Source organism: Ascaphus truei, chromosome 6 (assembly GCF_040206685.1).
Source record: "Ascaphus truei isolate aAscTru1 chromosome 6, aAscTru1.hap1, whole genome shotgun sequence".
NCBI classification, from domain to species: Eukaryota; Metazoa; Chordata; class Amphibia; order Anura; family Ascaphidae; genus Ascaphus; species Ascaphus truei.
In genome coordinates this window covers 27,684,698-27,706,657 of record NC_134488.1, presented here as the reverse complement: position 1 = coordinate 27,706,657, position 21,960 = coordinate 27,684,698, and the positions used below count along the sequence as shown (strand labels likewise).

General features: G+C 43.5%; 1 protein-coding gene across 2 annotated transcripts in view; it reads right to left on the bottom strand.

Annotated features, from left to right (window-relative positions):
- Positions 1–2,619: 2,619 nt before the first annotated feature.
- MAN1C1 (mannosidase alpha class 1C member 1) overlaps positions 2,620–21,960 on the bottom strand; it is a 61,281-nt gene continuing 41,940 nt past the window's right edge. For both annotated transcript variants that reach the window (XM_075603740.1, XM_075603741.1), the window contains 6 exons: positions 21,630–21,723; positions 19,031–19,146; positions 15,033–15,252; positions 13,229–13,401; positions 7,404–7,519; positions 2,620–3,948 (listed from right to left, as the gene is read on the bottom strand). In XM_075603740.1, the coding sequence (XP_075459855.1) occupies positions 3,813–3,948; positions 7,404–7,519; positions 13,229–13,401; positions 15,033–15,252; positions 19,031–19,146; positions 21,630–21,723 (855 nt within the window). In that variant the 3' untranslated portion in view covers positions 2,620–3,812. The remainder of the gene's footprint in view (positions 3,949–7,403; positions 7,520–13,228; positions 13,402–15,032; positions 15,253–19,030; positions 19,147–21,629; positions 21,724–21,960) is intronic.

Genomic DNA, 21,960 nt, shown 5'->3' with positions numbered 1-21,960 from the left:
AATTCAGAGTAAGTGTCTATGGTTTAAGAATAGACTTTATGTTCTCACCATCGCATTACCTCTACATGTTCTTCAATGGTAACATGACCTACCCACTGCCGGGCACAAGCGAGTCACAAAGACCATTGAGTTGTTCCGAAGACATTTTTGGTGTCCAAGACATCCTACAATACTGCTCAATTTATTCGTTCCTATGAAACTTGTGCACGCATGAAACAAACGCGACCAAAACCAGCAGGATTACTACAGCTGATTGACTGTCCTCAACCTTGGACCTGTATCTCTATGGACTTTATCGTAGAATTACCTCCCTCTGAGGGTTCTACAGTAATCCTCACAATCATCAACTCATTTCTAAACTTGCTCACTTCTTTGTTTGCCCACTGCTCAAGGGCTGGCCCAAGTATTCTTCAAAGAAGTATATAGTTTACATGGACTCCAAAGTAAGATTATTTTGGACCGAGGATCTCAATTCATCTCCCATTTTTGGTATGAAATGTGTTCATTACTGCATATCCAAAAAGCACTGCCATCTGGCTATCACCCACAGTCTAACGGCCAAACGGAATGTCTGAACCAAACCTTGGAGCAGTATATTTGGGGTTTGACTAATACACACCAATGTATTGTACCACCTTCCTTGCAACTGCTGAATTCTCATACAGCAATTCCCAACATGCATCTTTTAACCGTAGTCCTTTCTTTGCCACCTTCATATATCGTCCAAAGATTTTACCCCCTGAACAGGAATGGTCTCCAGTACCCACACTCTCTTCTTTGGTGTCTTCTCTCCAGAAAGTTCACCTGACATTGGCAAAACACTTGCGTCAAGCTAAAGTCAATTACAAGACATTTGTGGATTGTCTTCGGACACCCACACCTGTGTACCAACTGGGAGATCAAGTGTGGCTATCTACTTGGGATCTTCCGTTGAGAAACACTCCAAATACATTTTCTCCTAAGTTTTTAAGATCATTTCTGGTCACTAAGAAGATCAACCCTGTGGCGTATCGTCTCCAACTACTGGCTTTCTGGAGAATACACACAGTATTCCATGTTTCATTGCTCAAACCCATGTTTCTTAACTCATTTTCCAAATCGAGTTCATAGCCCCCCAACTCCTATGCAGATCCAGGGACAACCTGAATTTGAGGTACAAGCAATATGCAATGCCAAGAGAATTGACAGGTGGTTATTCTACTTGGTGGACTGGTAGGGTTACGGGCTGGAACAAGGTTCTGGGAACCTGCCACCCAAGTGCATGTCTCACGCTTGATCAAACAATTTCATGCCAGGTATCCAGAGAAACCTACTCGTGCCTTTCCCTGTAGCGGGGGGTTACTGTTAGGGCTCAACTAGTAAGGTGTGCTTCTTGGTCTATAATCTCTCAGCTAACAGCTGTTCTAACTGCAGCATGTGATGTACCTCTGCCTGTGACCAGACTTTGTACCTTTGCTGCCTGCCCTGGACCTCTGCTTGTTTCTAGACTACTAACACTGCCGCCTGCTCCTTGGGACTCCGTCTACCATCTGCGCCGCTGATCCGGATTCCAGGCATTTACCTCTGATAAATCTCGCAACAATATTAAGACTTTCATTGACTCTCCTTGTGGACACACCACCAAACCTGATATTTCCTCCATCCTGATTGGCTACATTACCCAGCAGCAGACAATAAGGAGGAGCCTGCAGTGTGAGGCCAGGAAGAGGAGGAAGCTGCATGGACCGGAGAGGGGTGAGGCTGTGTGTGGTGTCTGTCCTGTGTGTATTTGTTCTGTCACGTTGTTGTTGCATGTGTGTGTGTTTTCTGTGGCCCTGCTCCCCTCTGACTCTCTTCTCCTTCCGACACCTGTGACCTTCTGTCTGTCTCTCGCCCTGTGACCCTCTGCCTCTCCTGTGATTCTCTGTCTGTCTCTTTCCTGTGTCTCGCTGTCCTGTGTACTCTGTGACCCTGTCCTGTTGTGGGATGCTTCAGCAACTGCATACTGCATAGAAGGCACTGCAACATGCAGACTGAATGTGTGTCTTCTTAGGCCACGTCCATAGTGCGAGCGACCACGCGCTCGAACAACAGGCCGCACCTCTATGAAGCAGGCCATAGAGCGCGCGACTGCGCAGCAGAATTTTGAGACGGCAATTTTTTTTAAAAAATTGTCGTGCGACGGTTGTGTCATGTGGGCGAACCAGCCTCGTGACGTCACGCCCCTGCCTCCCCGTCGCGAGTGATCTCAGTCCAAAGATCGCTCGGGCAACAGGCGCGCGCGACGTCATGCGCCCCGTCGCGTACGCGCTCGCCCACTATATCCGAGGCCAAGAAGCGCTCTTCCTCTGCCCTGTTTGTGTTTCTGTTTACAGTTAGTTCCCGCGAGTAAGTTGTGTAACACATTGCTGTGGTGAATGTCGCTGCAGCTGAAGAAGGGGCCGTGAGTTACGACTTCCTACCAAGCCCACTTTCCCCTAATACAGTACCCAAAAGTGTGCATAACCATTAAAAAAAAACATACAGAATGGGAGTTTACTTTTAATAATCATTTCAATTGTTGTTTCCTACCAATTATGAGGGTTAGCATGCAGAACTACTGCTAAACAAAGGTAACTAAACACCAATAGTTAATAATAACACATTTCAAAATGTTTTAATGGGGTTTTTTTTTTTTTTTTTGCATTAAATAACAGTAAGTTTATCACAATACATTACATGTTTCATTTTTGTAATGCAAAATAAATAGTAAATACAAATGAGTGAAAGTTCTTTCAAATTCTGCATAGAATAAAAACACACAATGAAGAAAGAAAGAATATTATTATGATAAATGGCACTTTCTGATTCTCACATGCTGAAACGTTTGTTAAAATACTGAAAGCAATACTTAAATGGAAACAGATACTTAAGGGCAGATAAAGGTGCAAACTTAGCCAAAATCAAAATACTCCCCTCATTTCTGTCCAAAAATATCTCAAAATCCACTGACATGCCCAATTTTAGTTTTACGGATTGTCACTATATGTGGGAGACACTGGTTCTTTCCCAGAATCCTCTGCTTGTCTTGTCCACAGTGTATTGGCTCTCCCAAGTTAGGGTAGTGACATCAGGAGAATGGTATTAAGGCTGTATCTCATTTTATCAGTCATATTGTTCTATGCCAGGGGTAGCCAACTCCAGTCCTCAAAAACTACTAACTGGTCAGGTTTTCAAAAACCTGGCCTGTTGGTGGTTCTTGAGGACTGGAGTTGGCTACCCCTGTTCTATACCTTGCAGAAGTGATTTTTAGAAGGGGGTTTTCTCCCACTTTGAATGCTCTTAATGAAATGAAGGATGAGCCATGAAGAGTGTGGAGGTACAAACTTTAAAAGGGTAAGGGATATATTTTATTTCTGAGTAGAGGGGATGATATCTGTATAGAGTGCAGCAATTTCACATAGCTAAGCAACCCATATTTGCAAAACGGGGACCGCATTAATTCTAACCGTAAAATGATCAACCGAGGTTTAAACTGGACAACAACAAAAAACATCATGCAAAAAAGTGTTTGCAACGGTAATAAAACAACCCAGCTATAGTGCATACAAAAGCAGAACAAATGAAGACCACAGATATTTACCAACTGTGTGATTTTTACGCATTTCTCCCTAAAAAAAGAAAGGGCAGAATTTTCTGCAAAAGGCCACCATTTCTTTTAGTGCTAAATTTAAAAAGTAACACAACGCTGACATTGTCTGCATTTTTATTTAAGTACTGGTATCTCAAATTATCTGATAAAATATAGTTGTTTTTTTTTTTTAGTATGAAAACTTCAGCTTTGGCTAAAAACACTAAATAGTTGTGTATTGTTTCCTTGTGCTTAAAATGGATTTTACACGCGTTATTGGTAGTGGGTGTGCTTCTGTATTAAATACCCAGTCTTCTAAGGACAGCAGATCGTCTTCCGAAAATAGCAGATAAAGGTATCTGTATACAAGGTGGAATAGAAGAAGAACAATACATTATTTATAAACTAACGCATAGCACTACAGTAAGTCAGGAAACACAACGCAATGTCATTTAGATTTCAAAGCAGCAAGCTCCCCAAATTCCATGTTTTTTCAGAAAAATGGCATTTTAAAGCAATACACACACACACACACACACACACACACACACACACTTGTAAGGTGTGATAAGTGCAGATGATGTGCTATCACATGGAAATCCCTATTGACTTTAATGGGGGCTTTAAAAGCTGTAGTGCGAGCTGTCCTTAATTTCTATCTCTTCCTGGTCTATGTACTTCTCCCTGCAGCTCTCCGTCTCCCGTGATCAGCGGGGAATATCCAAACGTAAACATATATAAAGGTAGCTACTTAGCAGGGTGTGATTTCTATTGGCTGAAAAGAAATTCAGCTAGGGTACTTAATCAGTGCCTGGGAATTTTAGGACCAACTCCCTGAAGAAGTGTCGCTTCAGACACGAAACGCGTAGCGGTGAGGTCACAAGCAGCGACGTGCGCCTCGTGATGACATACCACGCAGTCGCGTATACCCACGAGGACGCCATTGAGAGTTGATCCGGCTTCTTATATCCATCACGGAGGCTGTTTTCCTTTTAAACACTGTGACTTTGCCGAGGGGTTTCAGAGAATCTGGGCCCCTCCTCAGGGATATCGTGGACATTTGGGATCACTGTGATCCACCTCATAATTTTATGCAGGTTGTACATGTTCCTAGTGTACTTATAAATTGTGGTTCAATTGACTAAATTGTCTTTTGTTTCTTCTCTTATGCGCCCCTTTATATATGTTTTAAGGGGGGCTTTCCCTGCGATAGCACACCGTCTGCACTTGCCCCACCTTACAGAATAAGGGCCACTGTGTGCGGGAAAAACGCGACTACTTTTATTCTACGTCATATCGTGCAGAAAAATGGACAACATTTTCCTGTCCAGCGAAGAAGATAAGCCCGTTATAAAGTGCTTGAGACAGAGCAAGAATTGTGGTCCAAAAACGTTTACATACTGTAAAAGGTCTCCTGATAAAACGAATTTGTATCGTTCAGGATTGGGAGCAGCAGGATCAGCGCGCTATCGATTATGCAGATAGTGGAGGTCTTATTATAGTGTGTGCATTTCAGCAGAAGGAGGCCATTTTGAACACACACTTTGAAACATACTTTTGGGGTAATTTTAGTGTTTCAGATTAGATTACAACAGCATAACACATTTACGAGCTACGAAGGAAAAACTGCCTATTTCTCGTTTAATGTACATGATCATACCACAGTGTATCTGGTACTTGTTGACATAATACAGGGACATCCATTTAGTTAACATCAGTTGATGGTGTACATTGTGCTTCTTATATAGTGTTAATCAACATAACAGAGCTACAATTGTGCAAATTGTCACGGGGAATGAGCGAGAAATATATAAGATATGATGAAAAACTAAAGGGCTCCCTTTTTCCTGAGCACGGTGTGTGTGTAAGTATATATTGTGACAGAAACCAGGGGATGGTAATAAATTCCGTATATAGGGCTCCCAGGATACTGAACAGTTTCTATCCTGTTTGGCCTGGGAGTGCAGCCTCAGAATGCATGCACTCCATCCCACAGTTTGGCAAGCGCTGGAACTGAGGGATGAGGGATCCAGACCAGAGTTTGTCTGCTGCCTGATTTCTGTCACCTGTCATGCTAATTAGAAATCAGGTATGTAAGACTGATTTCCTGTTTGCTCTTCCCTCTCTCCAAGAGCCTGGAGGCTGGAAGGCTGCTGAACTACAGAGGGGAGAAGCCTCTTCCCCAAACAGGTTCAATCATTGTGTTCATTTGTCTAAGACTGCAAAAGGACCTTGTTTTGTTGTTGGAAGTGGAAAAGCCACTTCCAACCCTGAGTCAGGGATATCTAAGTTTAAGTTATCGCTCAGATGAGCAGCTTTTTGTTTGGCTTTGTTTTCTGTTTTCACTGTGGCAGTCTCAGTGCCTGGGACAAAATAAACCAGGCATAGCCTGTTTAAAGGAACAGTACGTGACGTCTCATCATTTAACCTACCCTAAAAGACCGTGTTCTAACAGTCCCGGACAGACGGCGGAGCCCCGGAGTAAGTCGTTTGTCACAATATATATATATATATATATATATATATATATATATATATATATATATATATATATATAGTTATATATAAATTTGTTTTACTTGTTTTGTTTACTTTGTTTGAAACAAGAGCTCCCTCGAGCGGTAAACCTGATACCTGAGACATGACATTTTGAAATTCCTGCACAAGAATTCTTGTCCGCAAGAAACAATATGGCCCCTGGGGTCAGCCTCAGTCTGGCGGCCAATGGAAAGGTGTGACATCATCCGGAGATTGCATTGCAGCTTCCCACTGGGCAACCCAGCAGCCATCATTTTATGCCTTGCAAGTTCTGGCAAAACTAATTTAAAAACAAACAAACAATTATATTGGCAATTGGGAGGAGAGGGGGGGGGTGGTGCCTTCAGTGTGATACGCGACATAGCACTGACTGAGTACAGCCCCTAAAAAACTAGCAAGATGTTGCACTTTTATTGACGTACACTATGTCAACATGGCACTGAAAGGGTTAATGGAAAAGTGTTGATTTTTTAAAATAATAGTGGCTCCATTGAGACCATTTCTACTAAAAACCAGTGAGACTGACATAAAATCAGTGAGAGCAGACACTACACTTAATTGGTGCGAAAGGGGGGAGGGAGGGTCACCCATCTTTATGGGTCACCCAATTTGCATTAAACCCTCCCGACCCCTTTGTTTCATTTGCATTTGTTTACATGTCATTATAAAGTTGTTGGAGGCAGAGCACAAAGGGTTAATTTCACTGAAGCGGCAGTTTGGGCCGCGTTCAGACGACAATGTGCATTGATGACATCGCGGCTTTCTATTGGCCCATGGGAGGCAGGGATTTAAACAGGCGCGGAGTACCAGCGGCACTGGGTGTATCTCAGAACCCAGGGCTGAAACTAGCTTTAGTTACTGGGCTCTCCCCTGCTTCTCACCCCTGTAAAAAAAAAAAAAAAAGGAACTGCCCCTCTTAACAGCCCACACTAAATTCTAATTATTGAAACCCAAATAAGCTCCAGCACAGCTTATTTGGGTTTCTATGATCTTTAGTGGGGTTGTTTGGGCCCACTTCGTGCCGTGCACCCTGTACTGTATGAGTTTCTTTACATTCTAGAGTGCTGTCTATTAGTGTATTAAATTTTAATTATTCTTTCACCTTCATTTCCAGCATTCATTATTCTCAATTGTGTTATTTCTGGGGAATACGCTGGGGTGCTTTTTTGCACCAGGTTTACAGCCGGGGAAATTTGAACAGCCCAGGAGTCATACATGGAGTATCTGGTTTCACGGTAATATAAAGAGATCTTGTTGAATACCTTTGTATACTTACTTCAATGTCTCTGACATGAAAAAGCTTTGCTGCACGTTATCATGGTTGGGAGTTGTTGTGTAAACATCTCTGATGCCAGAAAATCCCGTTTCTAGCCTGCAATACTTATCCAGAGCCTGGTTAAAGAATGACATAGATGCTCATGTTGAATTAGGTTACAAACGGCAGAGAAAAGAGTTGTTAGTCACATTGTACTATGCACATCACTACAATGTAGCACTTTAAGGACAGAAGTCAGTGAGATCTAGGGGCTCTTGGCAAAATACGGCATTCAACATGTATGAGAGGAACGGTCACAAGTATTAACACAGAAGGTGGCTTATTTCTTGACCGGCCTTTGTCGTTATTTGTTTTTAAGGATGGGCGTCGCGGGAGAAAAAACTCATTATCTGCAGCTCCAGGGACCCCGTAAAGCAGCGAAACGGGAAATCTTATGTTTCTTTTTTTGTTTTTTTTTTAATAGATCAGGTCCGTAGTATTAGATAATACTTACTGCCTTTTTAATTTTATTTTTAATTCAGCTCTTAATGTCATTTTAATGCGTTTTAAAGCATCCTTTGATGTCTACAGCAGGTTTTAACCCACCTCCCAAGCAGTGCAAGATCTTTGTGATAATGTGTTCCCAATATTCCCAGCAGTTTCAGCTGCAAACTGTAACAATAGATAATGTTACCTTAGTGATATAAGATTACATTGTATCTGCTGAGGTACACTGACTGAAGCGGCCATTATGTTAGGCACACAGTCAGGACATTCACAGATTTCTAACAGGAGCACCAAACGATTGCCAGCTTAGGTAAGAATGTAGAATGATACTTTGTCACACGCTTTAGATATACAAATAATTTAAAAAGAAAGGGGGGGGGAATGCTGCTGCTCAGTGTCCTCCAGCGGTTCAGCTCAGGGGACCACGCGAATTCCTGTCAGTTGTAAAAAAAAGGGTGGTCAAATGGGTTAGATTGCTGCTAGCGTCATAGAGTAACTTTTCCTACAAAATATAACCTTATTTTGTCCCTTTTCTTCCAGAAGTAGGATAGGTACGTGGGACAGGTAATGTGAGTGTTATAAAGAATAACTGAGTAACCTATTCTGCTTGTGGCGCTAATCTCTACATATACATGTAACTTTCCACAACTGCTGGGCACTAAAAGGTAAAACACGCTGGTATGAAGAAGCAGTGCAAACTTAGGTGGGTCATTTACACGGATGCAAAACTGGTGCAAAAAACACTAAACCAGAAAAATAACACCTGGTGCAGTTTTTTTACCCCGGTTTTGCAGCAGGGAGATAAAATATTTTTTATAAGATAAACCCAGAGTATCGAAGCAGGAAAACCAAGTTTCAAAAAGAATTAAAAGGGGTAAAGTATTTTCTTGGCCTATAGGGCCAAATTTAACGATGCAGTTTATCTGTAGGTAACACAGTTTATCTGTAGGTAACACAGTTTATCTGTAGGTAACACCGTTTATCTGTAGGTAACACCGTTTATCTGTAGGTAACACAGTTTATCTGTAGGTAACACAGTTTATCTGTAGGTAATACAGTTTATCTGTAGGTAATACAGTTTATCTGTAGGTAACACAGTTTATCTGTAGGTAATACAGTTTATCTGTAGGTAATACAGTTTATCTGTAGGTAATACAGTTTATCTGTAGGTAACACAGTTTATCTGTAGGTAACACAGTTTATCTGTAGGTAACACAGTTTATCTGTAGGTAACAGTTTATCTGTAGGTAATACAGTTTATCTGTAGGTAACACAGTTTATCTGTAGGTAATACAGTTTATCTGTAGGTAACACAGTTTATCTGTAGGTAACAGTTTATCTGTAGGTAATACAGTTTATCTGTAGGTAATGTACAAAGCAACCAGTGGTTCAAATGTGATGTTACAAATGAGGGGTACTCTCAGAGGGGGATTTCCACCCCCATATACAGGTGCCGCGCTGCCAGGTCTATCCGGCCTGATGGGAAGGCACGTACACGTGGCGGCCGCCTCCTTACCTGCCGCCCTCCTCCTTCCGAATCGCAGCGTGAAATGACGCCACGGGCGTCATCAACGTGACGTCACATGGCGTCTCGTTGCGACGTAATGACGTCGCGTTACCATGGCATCGCGACGTCACGTTGGTGATGTGCTGCGATTCGGGAGGGCGGCAGCAAGTGGCGGCCGCGACATGCAAGTGCCTATGGGCGGGCGGATCTTGAAATCTGCCGGTGGGTACTCTGTACCACCTGCTGTGTACACACAGCTCCACTTTCTTTTTAAAGAAAAGGGTGTTGATTCCAGAGAGATTTCCTGCTGTGTTTAATAAGCGGCACTATTGCATAAGACACTGGTGGTGTGCAACCTTTTTTTAGCCGCGACCCCTACATTTAAATGCCCACAACGTGAACCCCCACACCCACGGGCCCCCGAAAACAGGAAGGATTAACTCTGCTTTTGAATGGGACCCCCGTAGTGCTAATCGTCGACTGAAACTACATTCGGAGCCTGAATGACGTTGTACATGCCCAAATATTGGTATGCCAAAAATATGAATATGTGAAGACGTATTCCCTATGATCATGCACTCTACCTCTAATGTAGTGTAGGGACTTAACTGTGAATCACTGGAAAGAGATGGTTTCCCATCTCCACTAATATAATATTTATTTATTAAACAAGAAAGTTGTAGTTAAAACCTAACTCTAATTAGCGCTACTGATCAGACATGCATTAGATTATGCACTGTCAAGAATGCTGTATCCCTATATAGTAGCTGGTGATGAGGATAGGTTAATCGGTTATATCCTCATGAAAAAGTATCATTGATAATCGCTGAACACAGTGATAAATAAAGTGCAAGGTAAGTGTACAAATACAGGAAACCCTATATAGCGTGATATATGCAGTGATACTAAATGTAAACTATAAACATAATTTATAGCGACACAATGATGAATTACTCATGAGAGCACAGCCTCTTAATATAGTACAGAGATATTGACCCCAAACAAACACATCAGGGATACTGTTATAATTCACAGTATATAGTATTACTCTATGATGTTTGATTACATAGTCGCCTTATACACAGAGTGTAATACTGATGTAGGAAATATCACGTCAGTAATAGTGATAAGATACATGTGAATCGCCTATATCTTGTTGGCACTCTGATGGCTAGGCTGCTGAGGTGAGTATTAACCCTTTACTGTGATGTTTGCAAATGCCACTTAAATGATTGCTGAACACAGCAATCTAGAGGTCAATAAAGATACATCAATGGTTATCAATACTTATGGATGATTGAATATAACCCATCCATAGTATAAATATAACCTTAGATGTTAGTGTAGATGTATGACCTCAATGTTAACACTCCTCTGACCTTAGTTTTAAAGTATCAGTAGGTTCCTGCTGTTAAAGCAAATTGTAACATAGCATAAGGTCACAGCTACAATACTCTGGTTTTAAAAGTGTATAAGTACTGAGTGTCTGACCTAGTGCAGTGTGATTATACACTGCTTGATACATTGAATACTAGGCTGTATTCAGTATAAGGCGACTATGTAATCAAACATCATAGAGTAATACTATATACTGTGAATTATAACAGTATCCCTGATGTGTTTGTTTAGGGTCAATATCTCTGTACTATATTAAGAGGCTGTGCTCTCATGAGTAATTCATCATTGTGTCGCTATAAATTATGTTTATAGTTTACATTTAGTATCACTGCATATATCACGCTATATAGGGTTTCCTGTATTTGTACACTTACCTTGCACTTTATTTATCACTGTGTTCAGCGATTATCAATGATACTTTTTCATGAGGATATAACCGATTAACCTATCCTCATCACCAGCTACTATATAGGGATACCGCATTCTTGACAGTGCATAATCTAATGCATGTCTGATCAGTAGCGCTAATTAGAGTTAGGTTTTAACTACAACTTTCTTGTTTAATAAATAAATATTATATTAGTGGAGATGGGAAACCATCTCTTTCCAGTGATTCACAGTTAAGTCCCTACACTACATTAGAGGTAGAGTGCATGATCCTAGGGAATACGTCTTCACATATTCATATTGTATCTCTGATTCCCAATGCACCACTCCCATTTACTAGCAGAGCGGAAACCTCTCTTCATCTAACAAATATGAATATGCCCATATTTGGGCATCTATGACATCATCCAGGCACTGAAGGAGCAGGAGAGTGCTGCCCTGCTTCTGCTGAGGAGAGGGAGAGAGAAGGGCTGCTGCTCTAGTGCAAGTTAGTTACTGTAGTTTCATTCAGAAGATTAATGCTGCGGACATCCCATTCAGAAGCAGGGACCCCAGCAGAGTTAATCCTGCACAGTTATGGCAACTCCCCCCCAGTAATTTGATCAACGACCCCCACAAGGAGGTTGCTCACCACTGGCACAAGACACATCTCCTGGTATTACAAGGTGTCTTATGAAATAGCACTGCTTAGTAAATATGGGCCCTTCTTCTGTTTTGTCGTCAAAATATTGTATGAACCATGGCCTAATATTTACAGGTGCAGTCTCTTCTAAGACCAAAACTAACCAAAGGCAGTGGCATAATAAAAAAGTGATATCTAGGTGAGTGTCAAAAATCAGACATTTCTAAGTGGTTTTATTGGAGATCACTTTTTAACGTTAGTTTGTATACCTAATGAGCGGAGACTTGGGTGGGGTTTCATTTCCTCTGGCTGCTCCATTCTGTCAGATACTCTGTGTGTTCTGAGAGCCCCCCTCCCCCCCTCTCTCCCCTCCCCCCTCTCTCCCCTCCCCCCCTCTCTCCCCTCCCCCCCTCTCTCCCCTCCCCCCCTCTCTCCCCTCCCCCCCTCTCTCCCCTCCCCCCCTCTCTCCCCTCCCCCCCTCTCTCCCCTCCCCCCCTCTCTCCCCTCCCCCCCTCTCTCCCCTCTCTCCCTCCCCTCTCTCCCTCCCCTCTCTCCCTCCTTATCTTTATCGGCTCTCACAGAGACAGGGTGGTCTAGAGGCTGAATAAACACTTGATTTACAAACACTGCCCTATTCAGAGGCCTAACGCTGCGCTTATAGTGCTGGCGACATCGCCGTCGCGCCAAAACAAATGCATTGTCGGTGACGGAGCAACAGTGGTACCAGAAATCTGGTAGTCACTGATATTTGATTTTTTCAGCGACGGTCTCCCCTTTGCGGCCAATCGGGAGCTTCTCCGTCCCTCTGCCCTCCCCTTTTATGACGTCAGCCAGCGGCGTCGCCTAAACTTCAAATACAACTCACGGCGACGGGTGACGTTATCGGTCGCGTCTCCGGCTGTATAAGCACAGCCTAAGGATATGGCCCCAGTTAATGCGTGCACGCGTGCGTCGGAGCACCTGGTGGCACGTGCACCAGTTTCAGCCGCGATCTGCGGTCCTAGGGTCGCGATGGGACCCGCGTCCAGAGAAGTGCAGGGGGAGCAAAGACACGATTTTTGGCGGCGGGAGGGGCGGTCCTGACATCACGCAGCTGGTTCGCCCTCATTGGCTGAACCGCCGCCGTGACGTGGCCATCGCTCGGCCGCCGCGCCAAAAGACAAAAATCTTGACTTTTGGGAAGGGTGGTCGCGCATCGCGCTTTCTGCGGGCGTGCGCAGGTAGTGACTGGGTGCGGCCCAATATGGGCCGTATCTTATTCCCGCCATGCACGCCATAGCGTGCGTGGCCGCGAACAGTGGGGACGAGGCCTAAGAAGGTTAAGAATTTCTTTCAATCAGACACAGTCCCACTACTTTCTGCAGCCACCGACCCCTCGATGCCACCTCTGCCACTTTGGCATTAACACTTGGAATACTTTCTTACCTGCACAATCTCCCAGCCCCAGTCCCTGTATTTGGAGTTGTGCGTTAATCTCCACATATACACATAACTTTCCACCACTTCTGGGCGCAACAGGTAATATCTTTCACTTAATCGCGTTGATGTGGCTTCAGCTCCAGGGTCAAACCGGAAAATCTCAGGACCAAGCTTTGTGTCTAGAAAGAAAACACAATAGAAAATAATAATATAGATACATTGCTATCAATCAATGATGCTGAGGAAAACTTCACCTGTTTGGTGCCCGAGGAGAGGACAGGAATGTATTGCCCTGCATGTAGGGGGGTCACGAGTTTGTAAGAAGACTGGCAACTTATTACATACGTAAGCCTATAATATACATCTTCTCTAACTGTGCATGCAATGTATTGTATGTCATGTATACCCTGTTCATTTATGTAACTGTATTTGTAACCATGTACAGGCATACCCCGCATTAGCGTACTCAATGGGACCGAAGCATGTATGTAAAGTGAAAATGTACTTAAAGTGAAGCACTACCTTTTTCCCACTTATCGATGCATGTACTGTACTGCAATCTCCATATACGTGTATAACTGATATAAATAACGCATTTGTAACAGGCTCTATAGTCTCCCCGCTTGCGCACAGCTTCGGTACAGGTAGGGAGCCGGTATTGCTGTTCAGGACGTGATGACAGGTGTATGCGTGAGCTGCCGTTTGCCTATTGGGCGATACGTACTTACTCGCGAGTGTCCTTAAAGTGAGTGTCCTTAAACCGGGGTATGCCTGTATTATTTGTCTTTTAACTCTATGCCCAGGACATACTTGAAAACGAGAGGTAATTCTCAATGTATTACTTCCTGGTAAAACATTTTATAAATAAAAATTTGCTATGAAGCTGCGTTCCTGTGTTGGAGAAGATTTGAGCCCCATGCATTTGAATGTTGCTGATCTCTTCAGTACTGAGATCAGATTCACAGCATATTGAACAAGGGCCTTATAAGGGTCGGTCGCTCCCTAGGACCACAGTGAGCTAATGGCAGTGGTGTGTGCCATGATGTTAAATACACATGATTGGCACTTTAAAGTTAAGCTAAGGCAAGTATAAGTACTTTATGAATATTTGTTTAAATGTTGAATTACTCCATAGGGATTGAGTTAAAAATGATAACACACTGCAACACAAGGGAAAGGGGTCTGAAGAAGGACATCTGTGTAATGCGGCAGGCATAAGCTTTTTGGGAGCCATGTGAAAATGGATATGGCTTCAGCTCCACTGGTCACAGCTGCACGCGCGCCGGGGAGTATGGCGGTACGTGCACCTGTTTCAGCTGCGACCGCAGGGGATCCGACGAGAGGGGCATGGTGGTGGCGCGGCCATGACATTACGCGGCTGGTTCGCCCTCATTGGCTGAACGGCCGCCATGACGTGGCGAATGCTCGGCCGCCGCGCCAAAATACAAAAATCTTGTCTTTTGGCCATGCCCACACGCTGACTGGGCCCTGCCCCCATAGAGGGCTGTACCTTGTGTGAGGCGCTCACGCCGTCGCGCGCGCAGCCGTGGCCACTGGGGACCTAGCCTAAGAAGCAAAAGGTGACAAACCTTATGAAGTAAGTGATCATTTACATGACTAACCCAGAATCCCTTGCTGCAGTGGAAGCACTGTATGCTGAGTGACTATGGGGAAAGGCAGGGGTGCATGAGAATGTGCACACAAGTGTTTTTTTTCCCCCATGAGCTTTGCACCCTCCAATTTCAAAGCATGGTCCTCTTGTTCTAGCACTTCTCTTTCTCTGAAATATTACCCCCGGCAGCTTTCTTACCTGTGCGAGCATATGATTCATGGCACGTGTTGGCAATATCTGCTGCTAGCTCCATATAATGCTCTTTCTTCTCTGGTGGGGCTTCTTGTGCTCCTAGGGCTATCATTCCTGCAGCAAAGCAGGTCAGATGTCCCATTTTATGGTCCAGAATCCCACCTCTCCATTCAGCGATGTATGTGAGGCCTCCACCAGACCTTCTTATAAGGTGCGTTTCTATTGCCTGTAACATGGTAGGAACCTGGTTTATTGATCATGTAGCACGAGTCACTTTGCATCAGTGTAGCATCCTAGCAGGTCAATGCCCCTTATTGGTTCAGAGGCAGGAAACTGTGTAGCTGACATATTTTAAGCGGCGCTCTTCTTAAAACGAAAGCTACACCTCAAAAATGATGCTCTCGTTCTTCTTTTATCTTCCCTCGTTCTCATTGTTTATTGTTTGTATTTTAAATATTTTTTAAAAGCCTATTGAAGTTGTAAATGTTAAATTAAAGGAAAAGTAGACCACGAAGCCACCAAGATGTGTATTTGATGATGTCATCTACAGTGCAGGAAGTCCCAGATACCATGGTATGTATGGTAATGTGACAACCGTTATCTCTCGATAAACAGAAAGATACAATGTTGCTAAATTATCTTCCAGCATAGATACATCCAGCCCTGATGATACGTCGCTGATAAATAAGATCAATTTAAAATCTCACTTTTATATTAAAATCACGGTGATATAACTACCCTCCTGTAATGAAACGTTGCCTGTCAAACACAGAGCCATGAAATGGCATCAAGGAGGGGACAGCTGGACAGCAGAGACGCAGAACGCTGAACATGGCGGCGCACAGAGGGAACCCGGGACGTCCATCACTTGCGAGGATTTACATTAATAATAATAATAATATTATGTTCTTGTATAGCGCTGCTAATTGTACGCAGCACTTTACAGAGACATTTCAGGTCCCTGCCCCGTAGAGCTTACAATCTATGTTTTAGGTGCCTGAGGCACAGGGAGATAAAGTGACTCGCCCAAGGTCACAAGGAGCCAACACCGGGAATTGAACCAGGCTCCCCTGCAGCAATCTCAGTGTCAGTCAGTGTTTATACTCACTGAGCCGCTCCTTCTCCCATTGGTTATTGATACCTTTCTTAATATATTAGGCACACAGTTATTATCTTACATGAAAACATTCCAATTGCAGTTTCCCTCATTGGGGGTATGACCTGCCTTCTTCGGAAGTGGGGTGTTTTCTGGGTGTAGGACTTTTACTGCACATCCCAGGTTCATCAGCACATACCCCCAAAAAGGGGGTGTCAACATAAAGGACTGCTGACTTAACCATCAAAATCCTGACCACCAGCAGCTAGTCAGAAATGTGCATGCAGTCGGTAGAAGAAAGCTCGGGTTGTTTGACCTGGCAATGGTCCAACATCTAAGCATACAAATTGGTGGCAGAGTTTTGCCCATTAGGCGGTCCTGTTTCCCTACTCAGTACAAAATTACCCTGACTAGCAAATGTAAGTATTTACTATGATATCTTCACACAAACATATGCTAATCCTTAATTATATAACTACATACTAGGAGGGTTGAAATGACCGAGGGCCATATTTACTAAGCAGTACTAATCCATAAAATACTTTCTAGCACAGCTTCATAAATATGGCGCTCTGTATGGCCCATTCAAATGAAGGGATGTAGGGTGTCTCCTACCATGGAAGGCGTCCTGTGGAATGATACCGCTGGGTAAGTATCGCCTCGTGAGGACCATTCATTTGACATTATCCACCATGGATGGTTGTCATGGGAGACTAGGCGATTACATTCGGGTCGTATGCACCAGACAGACCAAAGGAGTTAAATAAATGGATCTTATTTCGGCCAGAGCCAACAGGTGTAACACAAATGCACGACAACAGGATTAACTCTCCAAAACGGGGGAATCCTAACTCACTAGGTGCTGAACCCAGTCGTATGCTGGCTTACCCAGGATGTCTTCAATGAGTCATCCGCCTCAGAGTATTCCAGTACCTTGGGATCATAGCCGCTCCCTTAGGCCGCGTTCACTTGGGGCTTCGCGACACTGCGTGCGCACGTCCGCGTGTGCGCGCCTCCATCTGCTGGGCGATGTGTGATCATCCTCAGCAGACGGAACGATCCGACACAAGGCAACATCATATAAGTGCCATCCTCCTGTGCACTTTGTAACCCCGAAACCACCAAGGGACCCACACATGCAGCAGCTGGGAGAGTCGGGTAGAATCCCCCCTCTGCGGTGAGTGTCCGCGCGTCGCCTGTATAGGTGCCTGTCCCCCCCTCCCTCCCCCTTTCAGCAGGGACGGCCGGGGGCTCAAACACACAACCCTACTTTGCTATAATTCACTATAAACATTTTGTATGAGCCTCTCCTGCTCCAATGAGCGAGCCCCGCTGCTGCAGGGGAAGAACCCACACACATTGCAACTCAGGGAACCTCCTTTACCGAAGCGCGTGATCATTGATCGGCTGCTTAAACTGACGTCACGCTGCTGCAGCCGGAGATCGCAGCTTGAAAAGACTCCCGCGACAGCAGCAGCGTCGACGCCGTACTTTGCAGCCAATGGTAGTTTCAATACTGAACACTACCATTGGCCGCCAGGAGTCTGTGACGAACGCGCGCGCACACGTTGTGTAGCGCGCTGTGTGAGCGGGGCTTTACAGGTTCAAATATCCCGCTAGTCTCTGACACTGTCTAGCTATGAAGCCAGAATAATCTGTGGAGCTCTAATCAGAATCGGTTTACATACTTTCCCGGCCTTCATCTGAAACCATGGAAGACAGAGTGCTGACCAATCAGCGAAGTGATTGTCTTCGCTGGCCAATCAGAGAGCAAGGGCTCATCTGAGATGGACGAATTAGGGCCATGGGAAGTAACAGTGCTTTAGGACAGCCCACAGAGGCGGGCTTAAGGAGAGTGGGAAATTCAAACTGGCCAATGGGAATCGAGTTTCCAGTTTCAGGCTGATATCTCCTGTAGATAGGCACCCTAGAGTTAGGGGTGAACAATGGCTCCGCTTTAGGAATACATGTTCCCCTGACCTGAGTCCACACCTTCCCCACATACCCAGTGTTGCCCAAGCACTTCACCAAACCCAAATTAAATCACAGCCCAAGTCTTCATTGTGTGCTGGCTGGGCTGAATGAATTACCAGCCTACCACACAATGGAGTCTTCCAAAGTACACAAGCAGAATCAACTGCCTACATGGGGGGGGTTACACAATATACACTGGGTCAGCCATTCTGGCTACAATAAGATGGCCATATGAGCCTATAAACATAAGCTGCCACCTTGATGGGTAGGGGCAACCAGCGAGCTAAACCTTTAATATGCGTGCCAGGCTGCCCTTACTGCCACAAAGATATCTTATGGAGTGTCACGTCTTAGTAAATATGGTCCGAGCATTGCATCAGAGAACAATTACCTCCTCAAAGGAACACCAAAAAAAGCTGGTTTTGTGGATTAAAGTACCCATTTCCCTCACCCCAAAATGTTTTCGTCCCATGCAGAACAATGTTATCCTAACTAGACATGTTCAAATCTCTTTCCAAGTGCTTCGCGCAAATGGGTGCAAAATGAATGTCACAGATTCTAACAAGTTTATAGTTCAGGAATTCAACGATTGGCCTTTTCTGGGATGGCAGTGAGCGGGATTTCCAACGCTTACACATATTTTGGCAAATCTTCGCCATTTTGCATGCAGCTAAAAGATCAACATCCATTCGTTTTGCAAACTCAACGTAAACGTTTGGAACATCTCTAACACAAACTGAACGTGATAGAACCTCAGCTTTTAAAGTGAGATAAAGTGCTATATCACAATTTGTAATCCCATTTTAAATAAAGCCGTAAAACATCTTTATTTTATCACAAGAGCAGCATTAAGCGTCAAGTAATTGCCAGCACACGCGCTTCGCTGGAAGACAATAAAAGATAAATATTACCTTGCGACAAATATGCTTCATACCTTTAAAGCTTCATAGTACATTTCCTTCGCTTCATTATCTTGTCTTGCAGACATCAGCCAAGATTTGATTAAGTATTCATAAAAGCTGTCACCGAGTCCTCCTAGGGACACGTGGTCTGCAAAGGAAGAAGTGACAAGCCATTTCTGTGATAAAGATGGCAATTACTGTAATCCGGTCTCGCATTAAGGCGGCTGCCTCTGGTAAATATACTGCTTGCAAATCTTCACGGGATGCATTTAAATCAGGGGTAGCCAACTCCAGTCCTCAAGGGCTACCAACAGGTCAGGTTTTCAGGATATCCCAGCTTCAGCTTCGGAGCCACTGATTGAGCCACCTGTGCTGAAGCAGGGATACCCTTAGAACCTGGCCTGTTGGTTGCTCTCTGATTGGAGTTATTCACCCCTGATTTAATCAGTGGCTCAGTTGAAGACTGAGCCTCTGATTGAGCCACCTGGGCTGAAGCAGGGATATCCTGAGAACCTGGCCTGTTGGTGGCCCTTGAGGACTGGAGTTGGCCACCCCTAATTTAATCATTTTTAGCAGCAGCGTCACTGGGATGAGTTTTCTTTTTAATATGGAGTTGTTGTTTTTTATTTTAATTGCCATCATGGGAAACAGGGAGTCCTCCAAGGGTGAACCGCTATATCTTCCGCACTGCCGACTAGCGGCTCCCGAAATACTCAGCGGGTGCAGTTATCCGCCTCTGTGCTCCCTCCAGGAGCTGATAGGAGCCCAAGTTACACCCCGTAGGATACCCCCATTCTCCATGATGTAATGCAGGGGCGTTAGTTAGGTGCGGCAGCTGCTGCTTTAAGATACTAGTTATTTAGTTTTTATTGTAACATTGTTGGATCAGAATAAAATGTTAGCTAAGGCAATAAAACGTGCTAATAAACAAGTTCAGTACGAGTGAGACAAAGTTGTCATTGATTACATCAGAATTTGATTACCTTCCTCTGGATCAATAGATTGAAACATAGGAGGAGTGTCTCGCCCAATTACAATCTAACAAAGGTTGACCTTGATGGATATATGACTTGTTATATTGTCAATGTTACAGCTGACTGATTCTTTCTGACCCACAATGTACGTATCACAAAGAACAAGTTCAATGACACCCCCAAAACAATGGTTTTTTTTTTTACATGGAGTCAAAATAGCCATGAAAATATTTGGAACACAATGTTAAAACTATCTAATCTAATGCTTAATGGCTATTCTACAATCTGGGGTTTAAATGTCCCATTGAATCCACATCAAATGGAGTTGTCTCTACAGAAAGATATTTAGCCAAAATCCCACCTGCAGAACTGAGGATTTACCAGGGCAAAAAAATCTCATGGTTTCAAATAAGGTAAAAGAAAAATACATTAAGTGTAAAAAAAAAAAAAAAATCAGCTAATATAAAAGAATGTTTATAATGTTTCAGAGACTGGGATAATATATTGGAAAATATAAATAGCAATTCTACATTATTAGTATTAAAAACAATAAGCTCTTTCCACAATGCGGTCAAGCCGTTTGCTCCTGTAATAGAGAAGTGGAAACAGCAATGTCAGGGATTCCTGTTATCGCTGCTGTGATTATTATAGTGGGGTTATTTCATTGCACTATATTCTCCTTTCTTGCTCTGTCATATCCTGTGACATTCGTTATTTATCTTGAGTGTTGTCTCCCAAATATTAGATTAGTACTGAGCACAACCCTGCACAACATCAGAATAACGTAACATTTTTTTGTCAGATGAATACCACAAAGAGGTAATGCAGCAAACACCTCTTGACGCAGCGGATATCATCTCTACCAACGTCAATTGCTATTCGCTATGCTGTGAAGCCATCTTCAATAAGGGTGTAATGGGGGATTTGCAAGGCTCCGACAACTGGTATCGGAGCTCGATCACCATTAAAGCAGACATACTGCATTCCCCTTTTCTTATTTGTATATGTAAAGTATGTGACGATGTATAATTCTACATCCTTACCTATGATGACAATCGTTTGGGGCTCCTGTTATAAATCTGTCAAAATCCTGATTGTGTGCCTAACGAAATGGCCGCCTTCTAACTTTGTGCTGCAGTCTGTGAAATGCTGCAGCTCATATATATGACCAACTGTAACACATCATTGTTACAGCTTTCAGAGCAATAGCCAATCTGCTGTCTGGAACACAGCCACAGATCTGTGTGTGATACTTTGTTGCCAAAGGGCAGAGCTAAAAAAAGATGTATGTGACATCCTGTTTCAAAAGAGGAAGAGAATGTGACTTTCTAAATGGTTGCTGCAGCAAACAAAGGATGATCAGTACATTCCAAAAAATTATACAAAATGTCAAAAGGAGTAAAAAAAAAAAAAAATGCAGACAGTATTGTCTAAGACTACAGAACTGATTTATTTTGAAAAAAACAGAGGATTTTTCAGGTTCTGCTGCTTTAACCGGCATTGAGTTGAATGACAGTTAACACTGACTGAACTCCAATACCCGTAATCGGAGCTTTGCGGATCGCTGGAAGTTGGCTTTACAGAAGATTGAATGGGGAATGTAGGGCGATATATATATTTGAACAATCATACAGGAAAAGCATATTTCTATACATACGTTGAACCCAGTTCCCGCTAACAGGGCTGAAAAAATTAGGATACAGGCCATGAGGTTTCTCAATGCTGTTTAAAACTTTCCGGATGTTATTTACCTGTAGAAAACAGAGGCAAACTTTGTATCAAAAAGCAACAATACCACAGATATTATAAATAGCAATCAAGCTATTACGTTTAATATCCACCAATAATACTGATAATGTTATTTTCTGTATATGTTGAAGACGACATTAGAATGACAGACGCACAAATGTACTGAATACGAAGGTGCAAAATGGTGCAAAATGCACTCGCAACATTTTTGGTGTCTTCCCCCATGTTTGATTCCCTCT